We start from the raw sequence: 18,986 nt of genomic DNA, 5'->3' as shown, positions 1-18,986 counted from the left end.
GCACAAAGGATCAAGTACATTTTTATTTTAAATGTCCGCTTTCACGTTCTAATTCTTTTCTTTGTGCATATCGCCACCTACTGGTCAGGGAGTACAATTAAAGTAAAAAAGGACTTAAATATTGATTGTTTCTCACCCACACCTACTGTATATCGCTTCTGAAGAAATTGATTAAAACACTGTAGTCTTAGATTACACTGGAATTGATTACTTCTATGCTGCCTTTATGTGCTTCACAATTCTGGTCACCATGTACTTGCATTGAATGGGCCTACAGAGCGGAGATATTCCTCTAAAAATCTTAATTTGTGCTCTGCAGAAGAAAGTCATACACATCTGGGATAGCATGAGGGTGAGTATATCATGAGAGAATTTTCATTTTGGGTGACATTTTCCTTTAAGACATGACTTGGTATAAAAAAATAAACCAAATTGTCATGAATGCAAAATAATAGGAAAGAAAAATGTGAGATGGACCTTTTCCAGATAAGCTTTATTTCATATGGTAGGCAACCTACAGAACATTGTCAATACATTTATTTTTACAAATAAATACAAAATACATAATGGTTGAGATGCTATAAATGTTGGTTATTGTGGCTTTTAAAACCTACAGTACCTAATCATCTAATCAGAGTCAATACTGTACATGAAGAAAATATAAAATCCATGGCTACATTTGTTCTTTCTAAAGCTAAATGAACTTTGTGAGAATGCTTCTGCATAGGTGTACCAGTAATCAAGGTCCTTCTTTATGCTTAACATTTAAACTGGTGTTAAAAATTTGGTATTCAAACAATATATTAAACTTCACAACAATGGAAACGGACACAACTGGAAATACAATCTGCTTCCTCAATGCAATTTAAATTAAATGTAAACACATATAGGCCTACATATTTCTTAAACTGCTTAGAAAGAAAAATGTGAAACCAGAAGCCCTGAACAAATAAGACATATTGTAAATGTTCCAAATTATTGAACCTCAGACTGCCAATGGTGGTCGTTTGTAGGTTAATAATAGGGAACACAACAGCCAATAATTTATACCATTATTACATCAAATAGTTACTTTTTGGGTGTCAAAAAAAGGTTAATACAAAACTGTAAATGTTATTTCCTCTCTATAATAAATTAAAGTAAAATGTTAATTTAATGCAAAGAAAACATGATTTTGATCCCAGTAAAATAGCACACATGTAACATCCATGCAAAAATATAATAAATCACAGATAAGGGTGACTCGCTGTACCATGATTCATATAATAACATTAGCAACTGGTTTTATTTATCTATACAAGCATATGGCACAGTGACCTTAAAGGATCCATTTAAAAGGCATTCTTTCCTGAAAAATGCAGATCCATTCCAGTTTCTCAAACAGCAGGTGTAGGGGGGAAATGCTAAACCTCAATGATCAAAAGCTGTCAGTATAGCAAAAGATTTAGTTAGAGTAATGGTGTGGTTACAAAGCTGGCTTAATTTTTGCGGAAAACCTGCGATATCTGTGACATACCAAATGACAGAAAAAAACAACAACAGCAACAACAAAAGAACGCCCACCACACTATTTTGCCATTTCATCTTAAACAAGGTAAGCGCAAGGACATCCAAGGCATTCTATAACTGAGAAAGTCACTCTGAAATTGCCCTGGATAGTGTCCGACTAGAAATGATATAACTGAAACTCTTTCAGAAATCTAGTTCTTGTGCAACTGTGCAAAAACATTAAAAAAACAATAATATACTTGTTTTATTGAAATCTACAAGTTTTACGGATAAACTCAAAATAATGGATTTGAATAACCTTTCCTAGACTGTTAAAATGACTTAATCTAACCAGAAAACCTCTGCATATGTAGAACAGGCATTTTCCTGATTTGAGAGCAAGATATTATAAAGTCGATTTAAATGTTCACAACCTACTCTAATTAAGCTGTGATGAAATCAAGTAGTCAGTGCAAAATTGAGCCTGTGGAACTGTGAAAGTTTAATAAGTACTGAGTAACAGTGAGTGAGTCAACCATAAGTTTCTAATAGCTTATAAGCTATAATAAATCAAGACATAAGTAAAGCTAACACCATTTCACTTTTCATATTTGCATAAATATACTTTTAGGTTCAAAAAATGTGTTAAACAAAAAGCAGCATTTGTAAACCCAGGCCCTTCAGGGGCCACACTCCCCAGTGCAGAGAATCAGCACCATTCTGCACCAGATGGACTTGAACGTGGCAGCTTATTATTTTTGCAGCCAACGTTTGGGCCAAGCTGAGAAAAGACTACTCCTACTTCTACAGTTCCCTTTCATCATGAAAACCCATGCATCTGTGAGACCACCAGGATGAACTATAACCCAAAGCTTGTGCTTAAAAGCTGATATTTGCTTAACTTGACCATCATTGTTTTAAAGAGTGATGAATGTGCTTTAGGAGCATTTTTTCTTAAAAGTCAGAGAATTATCTGCATGAACCATTAAACCATTGATCCTCCTTCAGATATGTTTTACTATTATGTCATAATACAAATACTCACTTGAATAAGGACAGTGCCTCTATTCTTATCAATTCTGACATGTAATGTTCATGTACATTAGTCAGTTTTACTATTGTTATTATAAACATTAGTCTTATGAAAATGTCTGTCTTTAGCCCTAATAATTTCATATGGCTCTATGAATCTTTATATTCAATGATTGTGCTCATGTTAATGATTGCAGCAAAACATTTACATTGTAAAATCGTCATGCTTCAGTGCAAAAGTTCAAAGAGGAGCAGTAGACAGGATTCAGCGCCGTTCAGCCCTCACTTAAACAAAAGAGTGAAACTGGGTCAGAATCACTTTGGGCTCAAAGTATTCCCTTCAGAGCATTTCAGACTCCTGACAGGAATCATACAACTGCAGACAGCATGGTGAGAACATACTGTAACTCAATTGTGGTGGAAGACTTCAAACAACATGAAATAAAAACTGTCAGAAAAAAAAAGGACCGCAAGCAAGACAATACACTGAAAAACAGTCCTGAGATATCCAGTACCTGAACTAAAGCAGCTGAAACAGACAAAGCTTTCACTGTCATGACCGGTCATGGGTTTTCATCATGAGGGGGAATTTGCTCTGGCAGAGCATCTCTGACAACCAGCCACTGTGTCCAGCCATTTTTAGAGAACAGGGTGTGGGTGGTTCGATGCCAGAAATAAGCTGACCTATCACAGCTCTCCCACCACATGGTGGGCGGAGTATTTCTCATGCTACTGACCTATAACCGAGTCCAGCCACTTCCTGTAGGCGATGGCAAAGCGACTTTGCTCTGGGCTTCTGGAACCTGCTATAATTCTAGAGACAAATGTATGCTCGGAGGGAAATCCAGGGTGGGGCAGCAGGGGTCCCCTCTTCAATCGCTTGGTGTTCTGCATATAGCTTCCATGTTTGCTCCCATCCAAAGCACAGTCAATGTCCATGGCCTGGGAAGCACAGTTGTCATTGCAGGGCTCTTTACTGAGGAGGACGTCTGTGTGGGTGAGAGGTGGAGACTGTGACCCAAACTCCAGAAAGTGCTCCCGCCGCCACTGGTGCCACAAGTAGAGGACATGTCGCCTGTTAGAGAAATTAAGGATTTATTGTGTTGTATAAAATGTAAAAAAAAAAAATCATTTTATGCATTCAAATACAAATAAATTTTTTTTTATAAATCAGTGACACAGACACAAGTAGAGCGATATCAACAGCATCCCAGTGCCGTTGGACAGTATATAGGGACTCTTTGAATGCCGCTTGTCCAATCAGATTCGAGGACGGGAAAATGTACAGCAAAGACTGCAGCACGGCGGACACTACCAACCCATTTTGATCAACTTTGCGATTCATTTTAAAATGATCCTCTCATATTGAAAACTTGCACTAGTCGATAGGTCTGAAACGATTAGTCTGCGTTATCGACAACGTCAAAAATAAAAAAATTGTCGTCAAAAACTTTCATTGTCGAATAGTCGTTTGATCTCATTTAATGTAACATGAAATCCCTTTAAACTCTGATGAGAGCAGCACTGCAGCTCGCACCTGACCGAGGAGAGGAAGAATTACACAGATCACAGTCCAGATGTACTCTAAACTTTCCAAACAGCTTCAGGTGATGTAGATTGCAAAGTATGAGGGAATTATAATGCAAAAATACAAAATAAGTAAATACAGAAGCACTCTCATTGTGTAATATGTGGAGCCGGAGCTCTTTAAAGGAAACACCCCGGTGTTACATCTTAAATGCAGTTATATTTAATGCGTTATAGCTTTATTAAAGTTAAAATAATATGGAAGCAGAACATGTAAATAACTACAAACTCCGAAACGGTCATTTTTCTGTGCAGTCAGCGCCTCTTCAATGAGTTGCACGAATGTCCTGATCTAAGGGGGAGAGATTGAAACTGTATTCGGCTGATGCACACTCTGTTGTGGGGATGATCATCCCCTTAACTCCCTTTGTGAGTTAAAAATGGATTGAAGTGAACAGAAAGATGAGATAGGGTAGTCTTCACCCCATTATACACTGCAACAAAATATGTTTATGATTTGTTTTTGTTTTGGCTTGTTTTCCAATAAAAATGTCTAAAACTCCTTTAACATTTTTTTTGCAGCTATACTGCAGAAGAAAACATTGTTATCTGATAATGTTGAATATAATATTAAAAATACAAATATTTGAAAATATCAAAAAATCTTAAAAAAAAAAGTTGCATTCACCTGAGAAGCAGCATACAAAATGTATACACTTGCTTTTAGAGAATAGATCTTGAATATAAGTATATTTTGTCTTTACTGCACTCGCAGAAGTACAACCAAGTGAAAAACACACTGATATACAAAATACACTTACTGTATATTTAAAATACATTCTCTCAAAGCAAGTCTAAACATCTATGTTGCTTCTCAATTAAATGTTCCAAAAAGTTGGTCTATATCTCTTCGCATCACCCAAAAATGCTATCTCACTGTCATCTGAACCACTGTCAAAAGCGAACCCAGCATGTGCGCAATAGAGTCTGAGCGTAAGCAAATTAAAATTCAGCTTTCAATTTTTTTTATATCTGTATGTATAGTGTCTAAAAATGCATGAGCAATGTACACTTTCAGGAATAGTTCATCCAAATGAATGTGTATGACTTTCTTTCTTCTGCAGAACACAAAGATTTTTAGAATATTTCAGCTCTGTTGGCCCATACAATGCAAGTGAATGGATAACAAAATTTTGAAATAAATAAAGGCAGCATAAAATTAATCCATAAGACTCCAATGGTTTAATCCATGTCTTCTGAAGCAATATGACAGGTGTGGGTGAGAAACAGATCAATATTTAAGTAATATTTTACTACCAATCTCCACATTCACTTTTAAATTCTTCTTTTGTTTTTGGTGATTCACATTATTTGTGCATATCGCCACCTATTGGGCAGGGAGGAGAATTTATAGTAAAAGGGGACTTAAATTTTTATCGGTTTCTCACCCACAGGTATCAAATTGCTAAATTTTGGTACCCATTCAGCAGAGATATTCTTCTAAAAAAAGAACGAAAATCATTTGGGATGACAGGATGCAAGTAAATGATAAGAGAATTTCCATTTTTATGTGAACTATCCCTTTAAGTGTCTCTTGCCAAAAAAAGCTTCATATAAACAAAACCTGCCCCATTTGATCCTATTATTAAAAAAGTCCACTGGAAAACTGCAGAAGACTTTGCCCAACTTTTAATTACAGCATGTCCACTGATTACTATGAAAAAAGAAGATTTTTTTTTTACATGTCCGTATTTAAATAAATGATTGACCAATTTCTTTGAGACAATGTATTTATGATTATATTTGAATGTTTGTTTTAATGTACCATGATTAATTGTGATTTTTCACAAAGTATTGCGACTTAATTAGATTCACAGCCCTAAAATTTTATGACCAAATAATTTGTACATATTTATTAAGTAGTCACATCAGTAATTAAGTTAATAGAAATGGGCTTATGTGTGAAACATATCTGTGCCTAAAGCAAGCGAGACCTTATTCATTTCTCATTTTCTTGTTTCATAATAGTTTGCATTAAGTGCTTAAAAATGTTGCACAAACATGAATTCCACATCTCTTCAAACTAAGAGTAGAACTGTAAATGATGAAGCACTTTATGAGGAAGACACAAGCTAAAGATATAAACACCATTCACTGAGCAGCTGCTCCTTGCCACAACCACAGGGACGGGGCTGGGAGGGGGGAGAGCTGGAAGAGCTAAAAAGAGAGAACACTAGCAAACTGCTTGCCTCTCCCACTGTGAGCTACAACTCTGCAGCATAAGACCATCCATCATTTTACAAAACTAAGCTATAAACACATCAGGCCAGCCCAGCTGAGGGCCAAGGACAGACTACTAGCAAACAAAGTCACTGTATTCACCCAGAGACCTGTGGAAGCAGGACTATGTTTTGACTGATTGTATAGCCGCCATCAGCATGGCAAGACCTGGAAAGCTTCAAAAACTTTTCCACCACCCCATCTGTCCTATCACTCTCACCTGTGGCTCCACAGCGTTTCATGCCCTGGATATGACTCAATGAGATCAGTGCAGAATTCCATCTCCTCGTGGAAAAGCTGAGGGATGATGTCATTATGGTGATTGTCATCAGAGGCGCCTGCCGTGACCTCTCCGTTGGACTGCTGGGTGCAGTGAAGGTCTCTCTCTCCAGCCTGGCTCAGCTCTCTGGTCAGGGATTTAAGCAGGTACTGACGGTAGTGGAAGCCGCTGTGATCAGACACGTGCAAGGACACCCAAAGCCTGGTGGAGGACATTTCGTCATGCAGAATCTGGAGCAGAAAATGAAAGACCATTTATTGATTAATTGATTATCACTCTTAATGACAATCGATTAAGAACATTGCTGAAAACTGAGATACATTGTCAGATCAATCATTTTATTCAAAAACTCAAGCCTCCCAGGTACTATCAAAACATTGATGTTTATATTTTGAGTGGCCAACTCTGCTCCACCAATCCCTTTCTTGCTCAAATTATAGCGTGAGTTTTGGGCGTGGCTACTTTTAGTAATCTGTTCAACCGGGAGAATATGAATGTCCATGGCTTAGCTTCACCAAAATTTTAAGACGTGCAATAAGACAAAGAGACAGAGAATGGCGTAAAACCAGAGAGAACATTTACATGGTGGAGGACTTTGAGGGAATTTTTGGGATTCAAGCCTTGCCGTATTGCTTGTCTACTGCCACACAAGTTAGCTCATTACTGTCGAGCTTCAGATACATTTGTAAGATACTCAGAATGTCTATCGGTATGCTTACTAGTTACCAATAACTATCCTACCTCTTGTGATAGATCCCCTGCTGCTGTTCAATCCTCTGCAACACTTTCTGTCCAGTGCGTGTTATTGTATAGTGGTCTTATTATGACGTTAAACATATATCACCTTTTAATTAGTGTGGCCTATTTGTTCATCGGGAATCAGAGTGCGAAACATTATTTTTGTAACTCCGTTTGGTGTCACTAGTAGCGCATAAATTACACACTTCACCTTTAAATAGGCCACGTACACACTGCAGCTAAATATGGTTGTCACTTGACTTCTGAGTGCAAAATCCTGTTCTGTACGTACAGTTAGGACATTTATGGGTGTGACAGCAACAATCTACAACTGAATTAACACCTTTAAAAAAAAAAAATCAGGTATTCACAACCAACCACATTGTCAGAAATACCACGTAATGTGCAGGGAACCAAAAGGCCCAATTTGTCAATAATGACTTTTATGATTAATACCATGTGTGATGTGTGGCCATCATCTCCTGGTGTAAATCACACAAACATGTCTTCACTCATTCATATATTCCAGCTTTAAAGGGATAGTTCACCCATAAAAAGAAAATGCTCTCATTTACTCTCCCTCATGCCATCACAGATGTGTATGACTTTCTTAAGCAGACCACAGTTGAAGAAAAACAGAACATATTTCTTAGCTCAGTATGATGAGTTGATGATGGATGGTGGATGATTATCTGACTTTTAAAGTTCCAAAAATCACAGGCAGTCAGCATAAACGTCATCCAAAGACTCCAGCGGTTAAATTAATGTCTTTTAAAGTGACACGATCACTTTTGGTGCAAAAAAAGATCAATATTGAAGTACTTTTTAACAATAAACCATCGCTTTCGGTAAGTAGCTGAATAGCTGTGTGTGACGTAATAGCATTGGCATGTGAGACACACGAGAAGAGCAGCACTGTTTACAACAGAGTAGGAGGAATGCTGTTATTTTTGTAATTAATTTTGTTTTATTGATTCCATCCACAAGACAGATAAATACAACATAAAATCAGAATCAGTTATATAAATTAAACCCCCAAAGCATTCCCTGACACAAACACACACTACAGTGGTCACTTACAATTATAACATTTTTTTTTTAAAACCTAAAAAAAAAAAATCTTAACACATCCCCAAAAAACATGGGTTGTGTCCCCATCTTCGGAATTGCATTGCCAGCAGGTGGGTGTGTCTTTAAGACCAAGTCTATACAATCTAGAGGGTGTCCAATATAATCGATTACAATTCTTTAATTGCATCAGACTCACCCTCGAATCTCTAGATGTAGATTCATGGTTTTTTTTAAATCCTAGTCCACAATCCCTCCTCCAATACCAAGTTTAAATCTTTCTCCCATAAACTCTTGGAGAGACGTTGAAGCTCCATCCTCCAGACACTGAATTAACAGAGTAATACAGTGATGCCTCATGACCTTTTCCAAAAGCAGTATTCACCACTCCCAGAGTATCTGCTGCTTTAGGGGGGTGTATGCTACTCCCAAAAATAGTACATAGCAGGTGGCACAGCCTAAAGAACTGAGATCTGGGAATCTTGATCTATGAACTCTATACTCATATAGGTCACAGAGTGTATTAACCTCTCTTTCAATCCACTCTGACCAGCAGAAAGGGGACTTATTAATACATAATTTTGGGTTCAGCAATATGTTCGAAGCAACATTTAAATAAATGTCAGAATTAAACACTCTGGACACTTTTGTCCATACCACGTGCAAACGTAAGATATCGGGGTGTAACTTAACTCCTCTGATTAGTTTGATAGAAAGGCTTTGCAATGGCAAAATAGGGGAAAGAACTTCCTGGTCAATACCAAACCAGGGAGGGGCTCTCTCAGGTGCAAGTGAACAATGAGCCAAATGTCTGAGACCAAATGCATAATAATAATAAAACTAAATCTTGGGTAGGCCTAGCCCACATTTGTCAACCGGCCTATGTAACTTATTGAAAATGAATAACTTCCCTATACTATCAAATTGCTTGAAATAATAGAGTGGGACATCTACAGGGAGAGATTGTAGCAGGTAGATGAATTTTGGAATACAATTCATTTTAATAACATTCACCTTCCCAAACATAGATAAATTTAATGAAGCCCACCTGCCCACATCACTAAAAACACTTTTATTAAGGGGTATAAACTTTTATTAACTCTTAACTAAGTCTCACAAATTTGCAGGGAATAAAATGCCCAAATATTTAATACCCTGTTTGGGTCACTGGAAAGTGCCCTGCTGAAAAGCCGTTACAGGGCAGTACGCTGTCAGAGACAAAGCTTCGCAATTTGACCAATTGACTTTGTATCATGAGAACATAGAAAAGGAATTAATAATTCTATGGAGGCAAGGCATAGATCTAATGTGGTCAGAGATGAATAATAAAATATAATCTGCGTAAAGCAAATGCTTATGTGCTATACCTGGTATCAGCTTGAGCACGTAAGTGTCTATTAATATCTCCAGAGCACAAGGATTTTGAATTCTTTGACATGTTGACTTCAAAGAACAGAAATGTAGCAGGGTGTATTGAATCTCACTGGTTAATGACATAAAAATAATTAAAAACGAGCAAACTGCACAGAGCTCGCAGTTTACGTCAGCTCCTTACATGGCGTCACGTGACTCTAGGAATGCTGTTTTTATGGAAATTCACAATACAGGGGCGGAGGAGTTCCCTACCGGCCACCAAAATGCAGCGGGACGCTCCATTCGCCAGAGGTCGGAGGACTCGATCTGGTCCACCCGGGGAGGAGTGGCTGTCATCCGCCAGAGGATGGAGGAGTGGTCGAGGACCGGACGATGGCGTGTCTGGAAAACTGAGAACTGTTTTTCTCTCGCTGTCGCTCATATTTTGGTTTTGTTTTTCCCTCCCCTTGTCCCACAGCTACAGAGGCGGGAAAAAGCCTACCGGCAGGCGGGGCCAGAAGGACAGCACACTTTTATTAAGGGCGATGTGTAGTTTAAAAACTCTGCATGACAGATGACACATTGTTGGTGCATGACAATTTGGTTTAGTTAAAAACTTTTCCTTGCAGGTGTTGTTAGAATGTCAGGCTCTCTTGCAGTTTGACTTCCTCCATAGTGCTTTAAGGTAAAAAAAAACCTCAAAATCTTGTGTGACCCATTTGAATTCAACTGAGTTTTGAGTTGTGCCATGACAGAGAGAAACCGGGCTGAGTAGCTAAGGGTCAGTGGACCCCAATCTGGAAACCTGCTGGACACATGTGCACTTTCATGCTTCAAAGATAGCACACACGAAAATCACATGCTAAAATGTGTCTGATGAGAAGCATATTCAGAACATGAGATTAACGTAATTGAATTTGCTTTGGTGGCCTGTAATTTTACTTGAGCATCTGCCGAAAAATTGTCAGTACCTAAAAAATACTGTTTCTTCAATTATGTCAGTCTCACATAAAGCCGCTCATCCTTCCTCCATTTCTCAGACAGAATTTGTACCGCGTACGTTACGTGAACAGAATGAGGTGCACATTTTCTTGCCACGTGGTGGTGGTTTTGCGTATCCGCAAAGTTTATCATGTCTACTGGTATATCGCCCACCCCTACTTGGAATTATAATTTAGTGGATTCACTCCCAGTTGCGGTTGTCACTCCGAAACTTTGTTGTGTGGACAGGACCATAGTGACTTCAGCTTCAATCAGTTATGGACTTAAAATACAACAGAGATCTAAAATTGAGAATTTAGACTGAAGAATATGTCCAACCTAACAAGACTTCACCACTCTAGAGATGCAACATGCAAGCAGCATTACTGCCCTTGCTGCACCCCAATTACTCCTAAAATAGCCAATGAATAGCTCAGATTATTTTCAAGTCGGTTCTGTCCAAGATCATTAAACCTAAAGGGACATTATTTTCATATGAGGGCTTAAGCTTGGATTGAGCCCTATAACATTTGCCTAATTTTGAATCCAATTAAGAAAGGGTAAGCACAAATCAAAGGTCTGACACTCAGTGACCTCGCAAGAGCCAATAAGCTCTCCTAACTAATAGTGCTCAGATCCAGCACTCTCTGCAGTCTCCAACAAAAGCTAACTGGCCAGAAATCACTATAGTTTGTGACAGGCTTTCTAGTGAGTGAGGCCTTGTTTACACATGATTTTAATATCCATCTCAGGTGTTCTAATCCCAAGTGGTCATGTGAGAAGGTCACCATTTACACCTGGTAATAACATGCATCATAAATGCATCTCCTGTGAAAATTTGTTTTTGGATTTCGAGGGGAGGGTCTTACTGGACCTCATTTGCACCTGTATTTAGCACTGACCACTTGTGCTGGACAGAGTTAACGGCTTCGGTAAGCCTCCATAGAAATTTGCATTGCAACACTACATAAATTATCATCACCCTTTAACAACATCATAATAAATGTGTCAGGTTGCTTTCCCTATAACAACACTGATGATTTATAGTGTTACATCTACAGTGGAATACACCATTGCTCGCAGTAATCAAAATGACAATTGTAATAAATGAGATGTATGCATCTTTGAGATGTACGCACTATGAGATGTAAACAAAGAGACATCTAGCAGACATATTTCCAGTTATTAGGTTCAATTATAATTATTTAGAGCAGAAAGTCACAGTGCACTGACCAGCCTACCTTGAGATTGCATTTGGCCATGTTCTGCAGCACCCAGATGCGATGGGACCAGGCATTGTAGTTGCTGGGGTAACGGCCAGCTGCGTCTGCGCAGACCCTCATCTCCTCCTGTAAGGCTCTTTGCAGACGCTCACATTGACTTCTCCTCTCAGCATCACTGCTGGGTTCAGCCTGCTCCTTTAAATCCAACCCAGAGGGAGAGCACTCCTTCTGCAGCCACTGCAGCACCCACCGCCTGTGTCCAAAACACAAACACTCATCATAAATTTACTCTACCAGTCAAATGTTTAGACATGCCTACACATTCATTATTATTACAATTTTCCATATACTGATTGTTTTAATAATGATAAAGTCTTCAAGAATATGAAATAAAACATTGGAAATTTGAGTATGGGATTCATAAAGTGACCAAGATTCTTCAAAGTAGCCATTCTTTGTCTAGATTGCAGTTCTGCATACACTGGGCATTCTCAACCAACTTGGTGAGGCTTTATTAAAAGGAGGTCCCATGCATGTAAGGCACTTGTTGTCTGCTTCGCCTTCACTATGTTGTTCAACTTTCCATTTTTTTTTATTTATTATAAAATGTAGTTTTGTTAAGAAATTCACAAGTAGGCATTCTCACAACAGTTTTGAGCTGGCCTAGTTTAGGCTATGATGTTTTGATATTTTTGTGCAAGAATGCTCCAAGTCCTAGTGGGTTGGCGAAATCAGGCGCACAAATTGCTAATAGCTGAGTCAAGAGAAATTTAAATCTGAGGTTCTTCTCCGGTTATTGCATTGTCTGTATCCTATTATATAATACATTTCCTGTCAAGCAACATCAATATAAATCAAGATAGCCCATTCATAAGAATTTGGTAGTGTAAATGGGCTGTCTGCAATGCATCTTTATTGTCGCCTACGTTGCTCAGAACCGTATCTGTACAGTTTATGTTGTATGTTCTCTACCGGTATCCCTGTTACTATTGGCTCTTATCCTGATCACTCGTGTCTCACCTGCTTGAAATACACTGGTGGCCAAAAGTTTGGAATTATGTACAGATTTTGCTGTTTCGGAAGGAAATTGGTACTTTAATTCACCAAAGTGGCATTCAACTGAACACAAAGTATAGTCAGGACATTACTGATGTAAAAAAAAAACAGCACCATCACTATTTGAATAAGTCATTTTTGATCAAATCTAGACAACAGCCATCACTCCAACACCTTATTCTTGAGTAATCATGCAAAATTAATAATTTGGAACTAGAAAATCACTTGCCATTATATCAAACACTGTTGAAAGTTATTTGGTTAATTAAATGAAGCTTAACATTGAAAGTTGCCACAGTGTGCAATAGACTGTCATGTCTTATATTAGGTCAAAAATGGCAAAAAAAGAAAAGACTTCTTTAGAAACTCGTCAGTCAATCATTGTTTTAAGGAATGAAGGCTACATTTACTGACAAAGGTGTACACTACGGTCTTCAAAAACAAAGGACAACTGGCTCTAACAAGGACAGAAAGAGATGTGGAAGGCCAGATGTACAACTAAACAAGAGGATAAGTACATCAGAGTCTCTAGTTTGAGAAATAGATGCCTCACATGTCCTCAGCTGACAGCAACACAGCTACTAAACATAAAATCAAGTACTGCACATCTAAATATATCATAATTCTGGGGACAGTGGTGGCTCAGCGGTTAAGGCTCTGGGTTACTGACCGAAAGGTCGGGGGTTCAAGCCCCAGCACCGTCAAGATACCACTGTTGGGCCCTTGAGCAAGGCCCTTGACCCAATCTGCTCCAGGGGCGCTGTTTCATGGCTGACCCTGCGCTCTGACCCCAGCTTAGTTGGGATATGCAAAAACAACTGCATTTCATTGGCTCTGTACTCTGCACAATGACAATAAAGTTGAATCTTAATCTGAATCTTAATCGCATTTTTGTATAAACAAATTAAAATGCATATATAATGCAAAACTAGATGTATTTTATCACCATTTGAAAATTAAGACCCATACTCTAAAAGACAACAGCACACAATAAAGGCGCTTTAGATATTTCCAGGTTGCAGAACTGCAGCCCTTCTTACTTAATCTTTAATATTTAAAGACACTTTATTTAACTGTACTGTATACGCAGAGCCTTCAGGCTTACATAATGTCCAAAGTGCACTGTAGCAGGTACCTTCATTGGGTTTTGCGTGTATGCACATTATTCACATATATTTAAGTTACTGATGATTTGGTTAAAATTCCATCTTAATTCTTGCCTCATTTACACTAAAATACATTTTAGACTAAATGAAGGATTACTGAATGATGATTCTCACCTGTGTATCCATGTTTCTGGGCTTTTAGGTTGCTTGGTTAGCGCTAGTTTGCCCAAGTAAAGGTCCTTCTCAGGGTTTAACACACCACACTGCAAGAGCTCTTTCCTACAAAACATTCAAGATCATTAATGTAAAAGGCATTTTTTCATCAAACCAAGATTTTTGTGCAATTCTGATTAGTAACTGAAAATAGTTAACAACTAATTGCCATATACAGTTTTTGCTCAGTCTAGTAAACAGAACAGTAATTACTGCTTGTTATAACTAGGTAAATATTACAATTCCTGGTGATTCAAAAAAAAATCTCCCAAAGAAAAAGCAATCAATGTGGAAAATTATAACTCTCAATTTAAAATGATGAAAAGGAGCATTTCATACAGCAGCAGTATTTTGATGTCCTTTTCCAAATTTAGAGACAACTTTCTAAATACAGCAACGATGACACATAAAAGTGATCAACCAACTTCAGAGCCACGAAATTTGATACGGAAGTATTGTCAGAAAAGATAAATATCTTTTTTGTTTGTTTGTTTTGATGTTTTCATTCAGGTAATGAGAGTATAACAAGCAAACTGTACCTGACATTCCAAGCTGTTGTAAATTCTGGATTTAAGATAAGCAAAGTGCAGGTTATGTCTACCACTGCTGAAAGAGAGAGAGAGACAGACAGATTTGTTTTCTAGAAAATTCACCTATTTTCAGCACCACTGCTATGAACTGTTGTATGAACAGCAATCTTTAAATAAAGACTGAGGTCATAAGAATGTGTGATGGCTGAAGGAGATAACCCAATAAACCTTTGTCCTACCTTCCCGGTCTAGCCACTGCTTTCTCTGCCTGTAGAGCAGGAGTTTATTATGTACATATGGTAATAGAAACTTGACACACCAACTCTCCACTCCCAGCTTATTCTCCACCAGGACGATGGGGCTTCTGTTATATCGGGCCTCTGGACATGGAATGAGTCCGATTTCATCACTGTGATAGCATTGCAAAAGCACAGACAAGAAAAGAGAAAGTCACAGGACTATGCTGAGAAACCCTGCCAAAAAAGAAAAGGCAAACAACAAAACATACAGTCCCAAACATCTCGGCTGACACCGACTCATTACCGAGGTCCCTCTTTGGCAGAAATAAAAGGCTGAATTAAGAGAAGGTTTAGGGACAGGTAACGGACCTATATGGATCATGCAATTAGAGTCTAGATAGATGACACAATAATAATTCCACTGTGTCTGAAAAGATTTTTGTCACTGAAGTAGTTAAAAGGGTAGTTCACCCAAAATGGACAATTCTGTCATTATTTTATCACCCTCATGTTGTTAAAAACCTGTAAGACTTTCTTCCATGTAACACAAAAGAAGATGTAAGAATGTTAGGAACTGACAGCCTCATTCACCATTAAAAATGTTCTCGTGTGTTCCAAGGAATTTAGTAAGTCATACTGGTTTGGAAGGACTTGAGTAAAGAACGGCAACATTTTTATTTTTAACGGTGAACAATCCCTTTAAATTGAGTGCTCACCCAAAAATTATTTACATGCAAGGGGTGGGTGATATGACCAAAATCTTATATCACGATTTCAGTAATTTGATATAATGATAACAATATATAACACGATACAGTAAAAAAAATTATGAAGCAAAAAAAATACAAAATAACAATTATTTAATAGAATAAATAACCATCATTTAATGCCGAGTTTTGGAAAATCTAGTCAGTAAATGAAATACTTTTTAAATGAAAAATACTTTGCCTTATATAATTTTTTTCTTTATTTGGAACTTGACAAAGTAAAAGTAAAAAAATAAAATAAAAAAAAAATCAACCTTACCATAATACTTAATTTCATATTATGCCACATTTTAGTCTGATATGTTGTTGACCATTATTAATACTATTATAATAAGTTTTCTCAAGAAACTCAAGATCTTTTCAATGCAATACAACAAAGAAAATAATACATAATTTTAGTAAAACAAATACTCAACAAAAATAACATCATGCAAAAGCTTTCATAATATTCTGAATTGTGCGTCATTTTGAGGAGGTAAAACTGATTACGCTACAGATTTCGCACCTGTTTTAATAACAAGCTGCTCTTCATTTTCTTGACTTTTTTTATCAATCATATCAGCAAAATATGAAGTACAGATGCGCGGTGTGGTCAAGAGCACTTTCGTCCAGGTGTCTGGATCACAGTGACGCTGTCCCAACAGAGTGTGTCAGATCACGGTGGACTGCTGCATCCTCCGCTATATCTATAGTGCTTAGAATCGGTCCGCAAAATCAGAATTCCACATGCAAATGGGTTTGTGGCCGCGTTTGCACCCTTGCCTGATCTGCATAATCCCTTTAGTGAATTGGGCGATAAATGTGCATGCGTCCCTCTTTTACTGGCTGCAATTCACCCCCCCCTCTCACGTGAAGGCCTGTCCACTGATAAATACACTCACATGGATATTCATGCTGTAGCAAAATCTCTGTCGACTGACACTTTATATCATCGCCACGATATGTCATATCATCAGCCCTACCTCATACCATCCAAGATGTGTATGACTTACTTTCTTATGCAGAACACAAAATGTTTTTAGAAGAATATCTCAGCTCTGTTGGTCCATACAATGCAAATGAATGGTGACCAAAACTTTATAGCTCAAAAAAAGCACATAAAGACAGCATAAAAGTAGTCCATACAGACTCCAGTGGTTCAATTTATATCTTCAGAAGTTATATAACAGGTGTGTGCGATAGTTATAAAAGGGATAGTTCACCCTAAAATTAAAATTCTCTCATCATTTACTCACCCTCATGCCATCCCAGATGTGTATGACTTTCTTTCTTTTGAAGACATAGATTAAACCACTGGAGTTTGTATGGACTACATTGTTGTCCTTTTTGGAGCTTTAAAGTTCTGGTCACCATTCACTTGCATTGTATGGACCAACAGAGCTGAAATATTCTTATAAAAAGCTTTGTGTTTTGCAGAAGAAAGTAAGTCACAACAAATCTGGGATAGCATGAGGGTGAGAAAATGAGAATTTTGGGTGAACCTTTTTCCCTATACCTTTTTATTTAAGTTGAAAATAATATGAACAGCTAACTGTAGGTCAACTACCTATTAAAAATGGACATATGTTTTTTGTGGAGTGAACAGCCTATTGGAGTGACATAATTTAATAAAGCAGAGCTGCAATGTTGCAAACGCTGGCTGATGGACAATTTCATAGAACTGTGATTGTAGTAAATAAACGTTATTGTTTTTAGTGTTAGCAATCGGTGCGTGGTGCGCGCTACGCACTTCAGTTACTGTCCAACGATTCTAACATTACACCCATGCACAGAACCAGCACAAGCTACATGACAAGCATGCACAATAACCCAACACTCCAACATAGCCAAGGAGTTGTTCAAGAAACTTTCAGCGGCTGTTTTGAGACGGAAACAAGCTAAAGTTTAACAGCCACCCAAGACACCTGATGCCATATGATCGGCGAGGCTGCTGTTGGCTTGCGGGTTAGAAATGGTTAGGTCAAATAAAGTAACCAGTTAGCCAGCCAGCCAACCAACCAACCAACCAACCAACCAATGCCTGCGCAAGTTACACAGGCTGCTTCTGCACGTTATCTCTGCGTCTCTTAACGCAATGATATAAATCGCTGTAAATCATAGATGGACGAATGCATTATAAATAACAATGCGAATGCACATACGTACATGTTTGGGTTTCTTTTGAAGGCGTTATTTATATCTTTCACAACTCTCTGGACCAAGACATCAACCTCCTCTTCCGACTCAGCCATTTTCAGAGCTCGAGTGACGTCATCCTTGGTGACTCAACCTCATCCGGGACATTTCGCGGTGCGTTCCCGTTATCAGAGACCTTCTACCAAGGAGCCTACAAGGTTAGCTTTTTTTAAAGAAAAAAGAAAAAGAGGGACAAGTAGATTTTTTTTAATCAACATTATGCAACAAATGCTGTTGATTGAGCTTTAAAGTATTAGTTCACCCTAAAATGAAAATTCTCTCATAATTTACTCACCCTCATGCCATCCCAGATGTGTATGACTTTATTTCTTCTGCAGAACACAAATTAAGATTTTTTGAAGAATATTTCAGCTCTGTAGGTCCTAACAATGCAAGTGAATGGTGACCAAAACTTTGAATGTCCACAAAGCATTTAAAAGCAGCATAAAAGTAATCCATAAGACACCAGCAGTTAAATCTAAGTCTTTAGAAGCGATATTATAAGTGTAAACAAATCAGTATTTAAGTCCTTTTTGCTGCCTTTATATGCTTTTGGAGCTTCTAAGTTTTTGTCATCATTCACTTGCATTGTATGGACCTACAGAGCTGAAATATTCTTCTAACAATCTTCATTTGTGTTCTTAAGAAAAAAGAAAGTCATACACATCTGGGATGACATGAGGGTGAATAAATGATGAGAGAATCTTCATTTTTGGGTGAACTACCTGGATTATAGGACATTTAATGTCAGTATTGTCTGTCTGTCTCTGTCTGACTGTCTGTCTGTCTGTCTGTCTGTCTGTCTGTCTGTCTGTCTATCTATCTATCTATCTATCTATCTATCTATCTGTCTGTCTGTCTGTCTGTCTGTCCAGGATAACATGCTAGGTGCAATTTTCTCAGCACAGTATCAACTAATGCAATGGGGGG

At 37.9% G+C, this 18,986-nt stretch overlaps 1 protein-coding gene across 2 annotated transcripts; it reads right to left on the bottom strand.

Moving 5' to 3' along the window:
- Positions 1–480: 480 nt before the first annotated feature.
- Positions 481–18,121, bottom strand: LOC127636718 (protein prenyltransferase alpha subunit repeat-containing protein 1). Of its 2 annotated transcripts, none has more exons than XM_052117418.1 (7): positions 18,027–18,121; positions 15,115–15,284; positions 14,885–14,951; positions 14,307–14,411; positions 11,989–12,223; positions 6,548–6,837; positions 481–3,595 (listed from the first exon to the last, which is right to left on the bottom strand). In XM_052117418.1, exons 1-7 carry the CDS (start codon positions 18,110–18,112, stop codon positions 3,250–3,252), a joined length of 1,299 nt encoding a protein of 432 aa, XP_051973378.1. In that variant the 5' UTR covers positions 18,113–18,121; the 3' UTR covers positions 481–3,249. The 2 variants fall into 2 exon arrangements, with proteins under 2 accessions (XP_051973378.1, XP_051973370.1); XM_052117410.1 differs by having other exon boundaries at positions 14,885–14,948; positions 18,027–18,113.
- Between the last annotated feature and the right edge of the window lie 865 nt (positions 18,122–18,986).

Source organism: Xyrauchen texanus, chromosome 4, assembly GCF_025860055.1.
Source record: "Xyrauchen texanus isolate HMW12.3.18 chromosome 4, RBS_HiC_50CHRs, whole genome shotgun sequence".
NCBI classification, from domain to species: domain Eukaryota; kingdom Metazoa; phylum Chordata; class Actinopteri; order Cypriniformes; family Catostomidae; genus Xyrauchen; species Xyrauchen texanus.
Note: the sequence above shows the minus strand (reverse complement) of the source record. Positions and strands in the feature narration are given on the sequence as shown.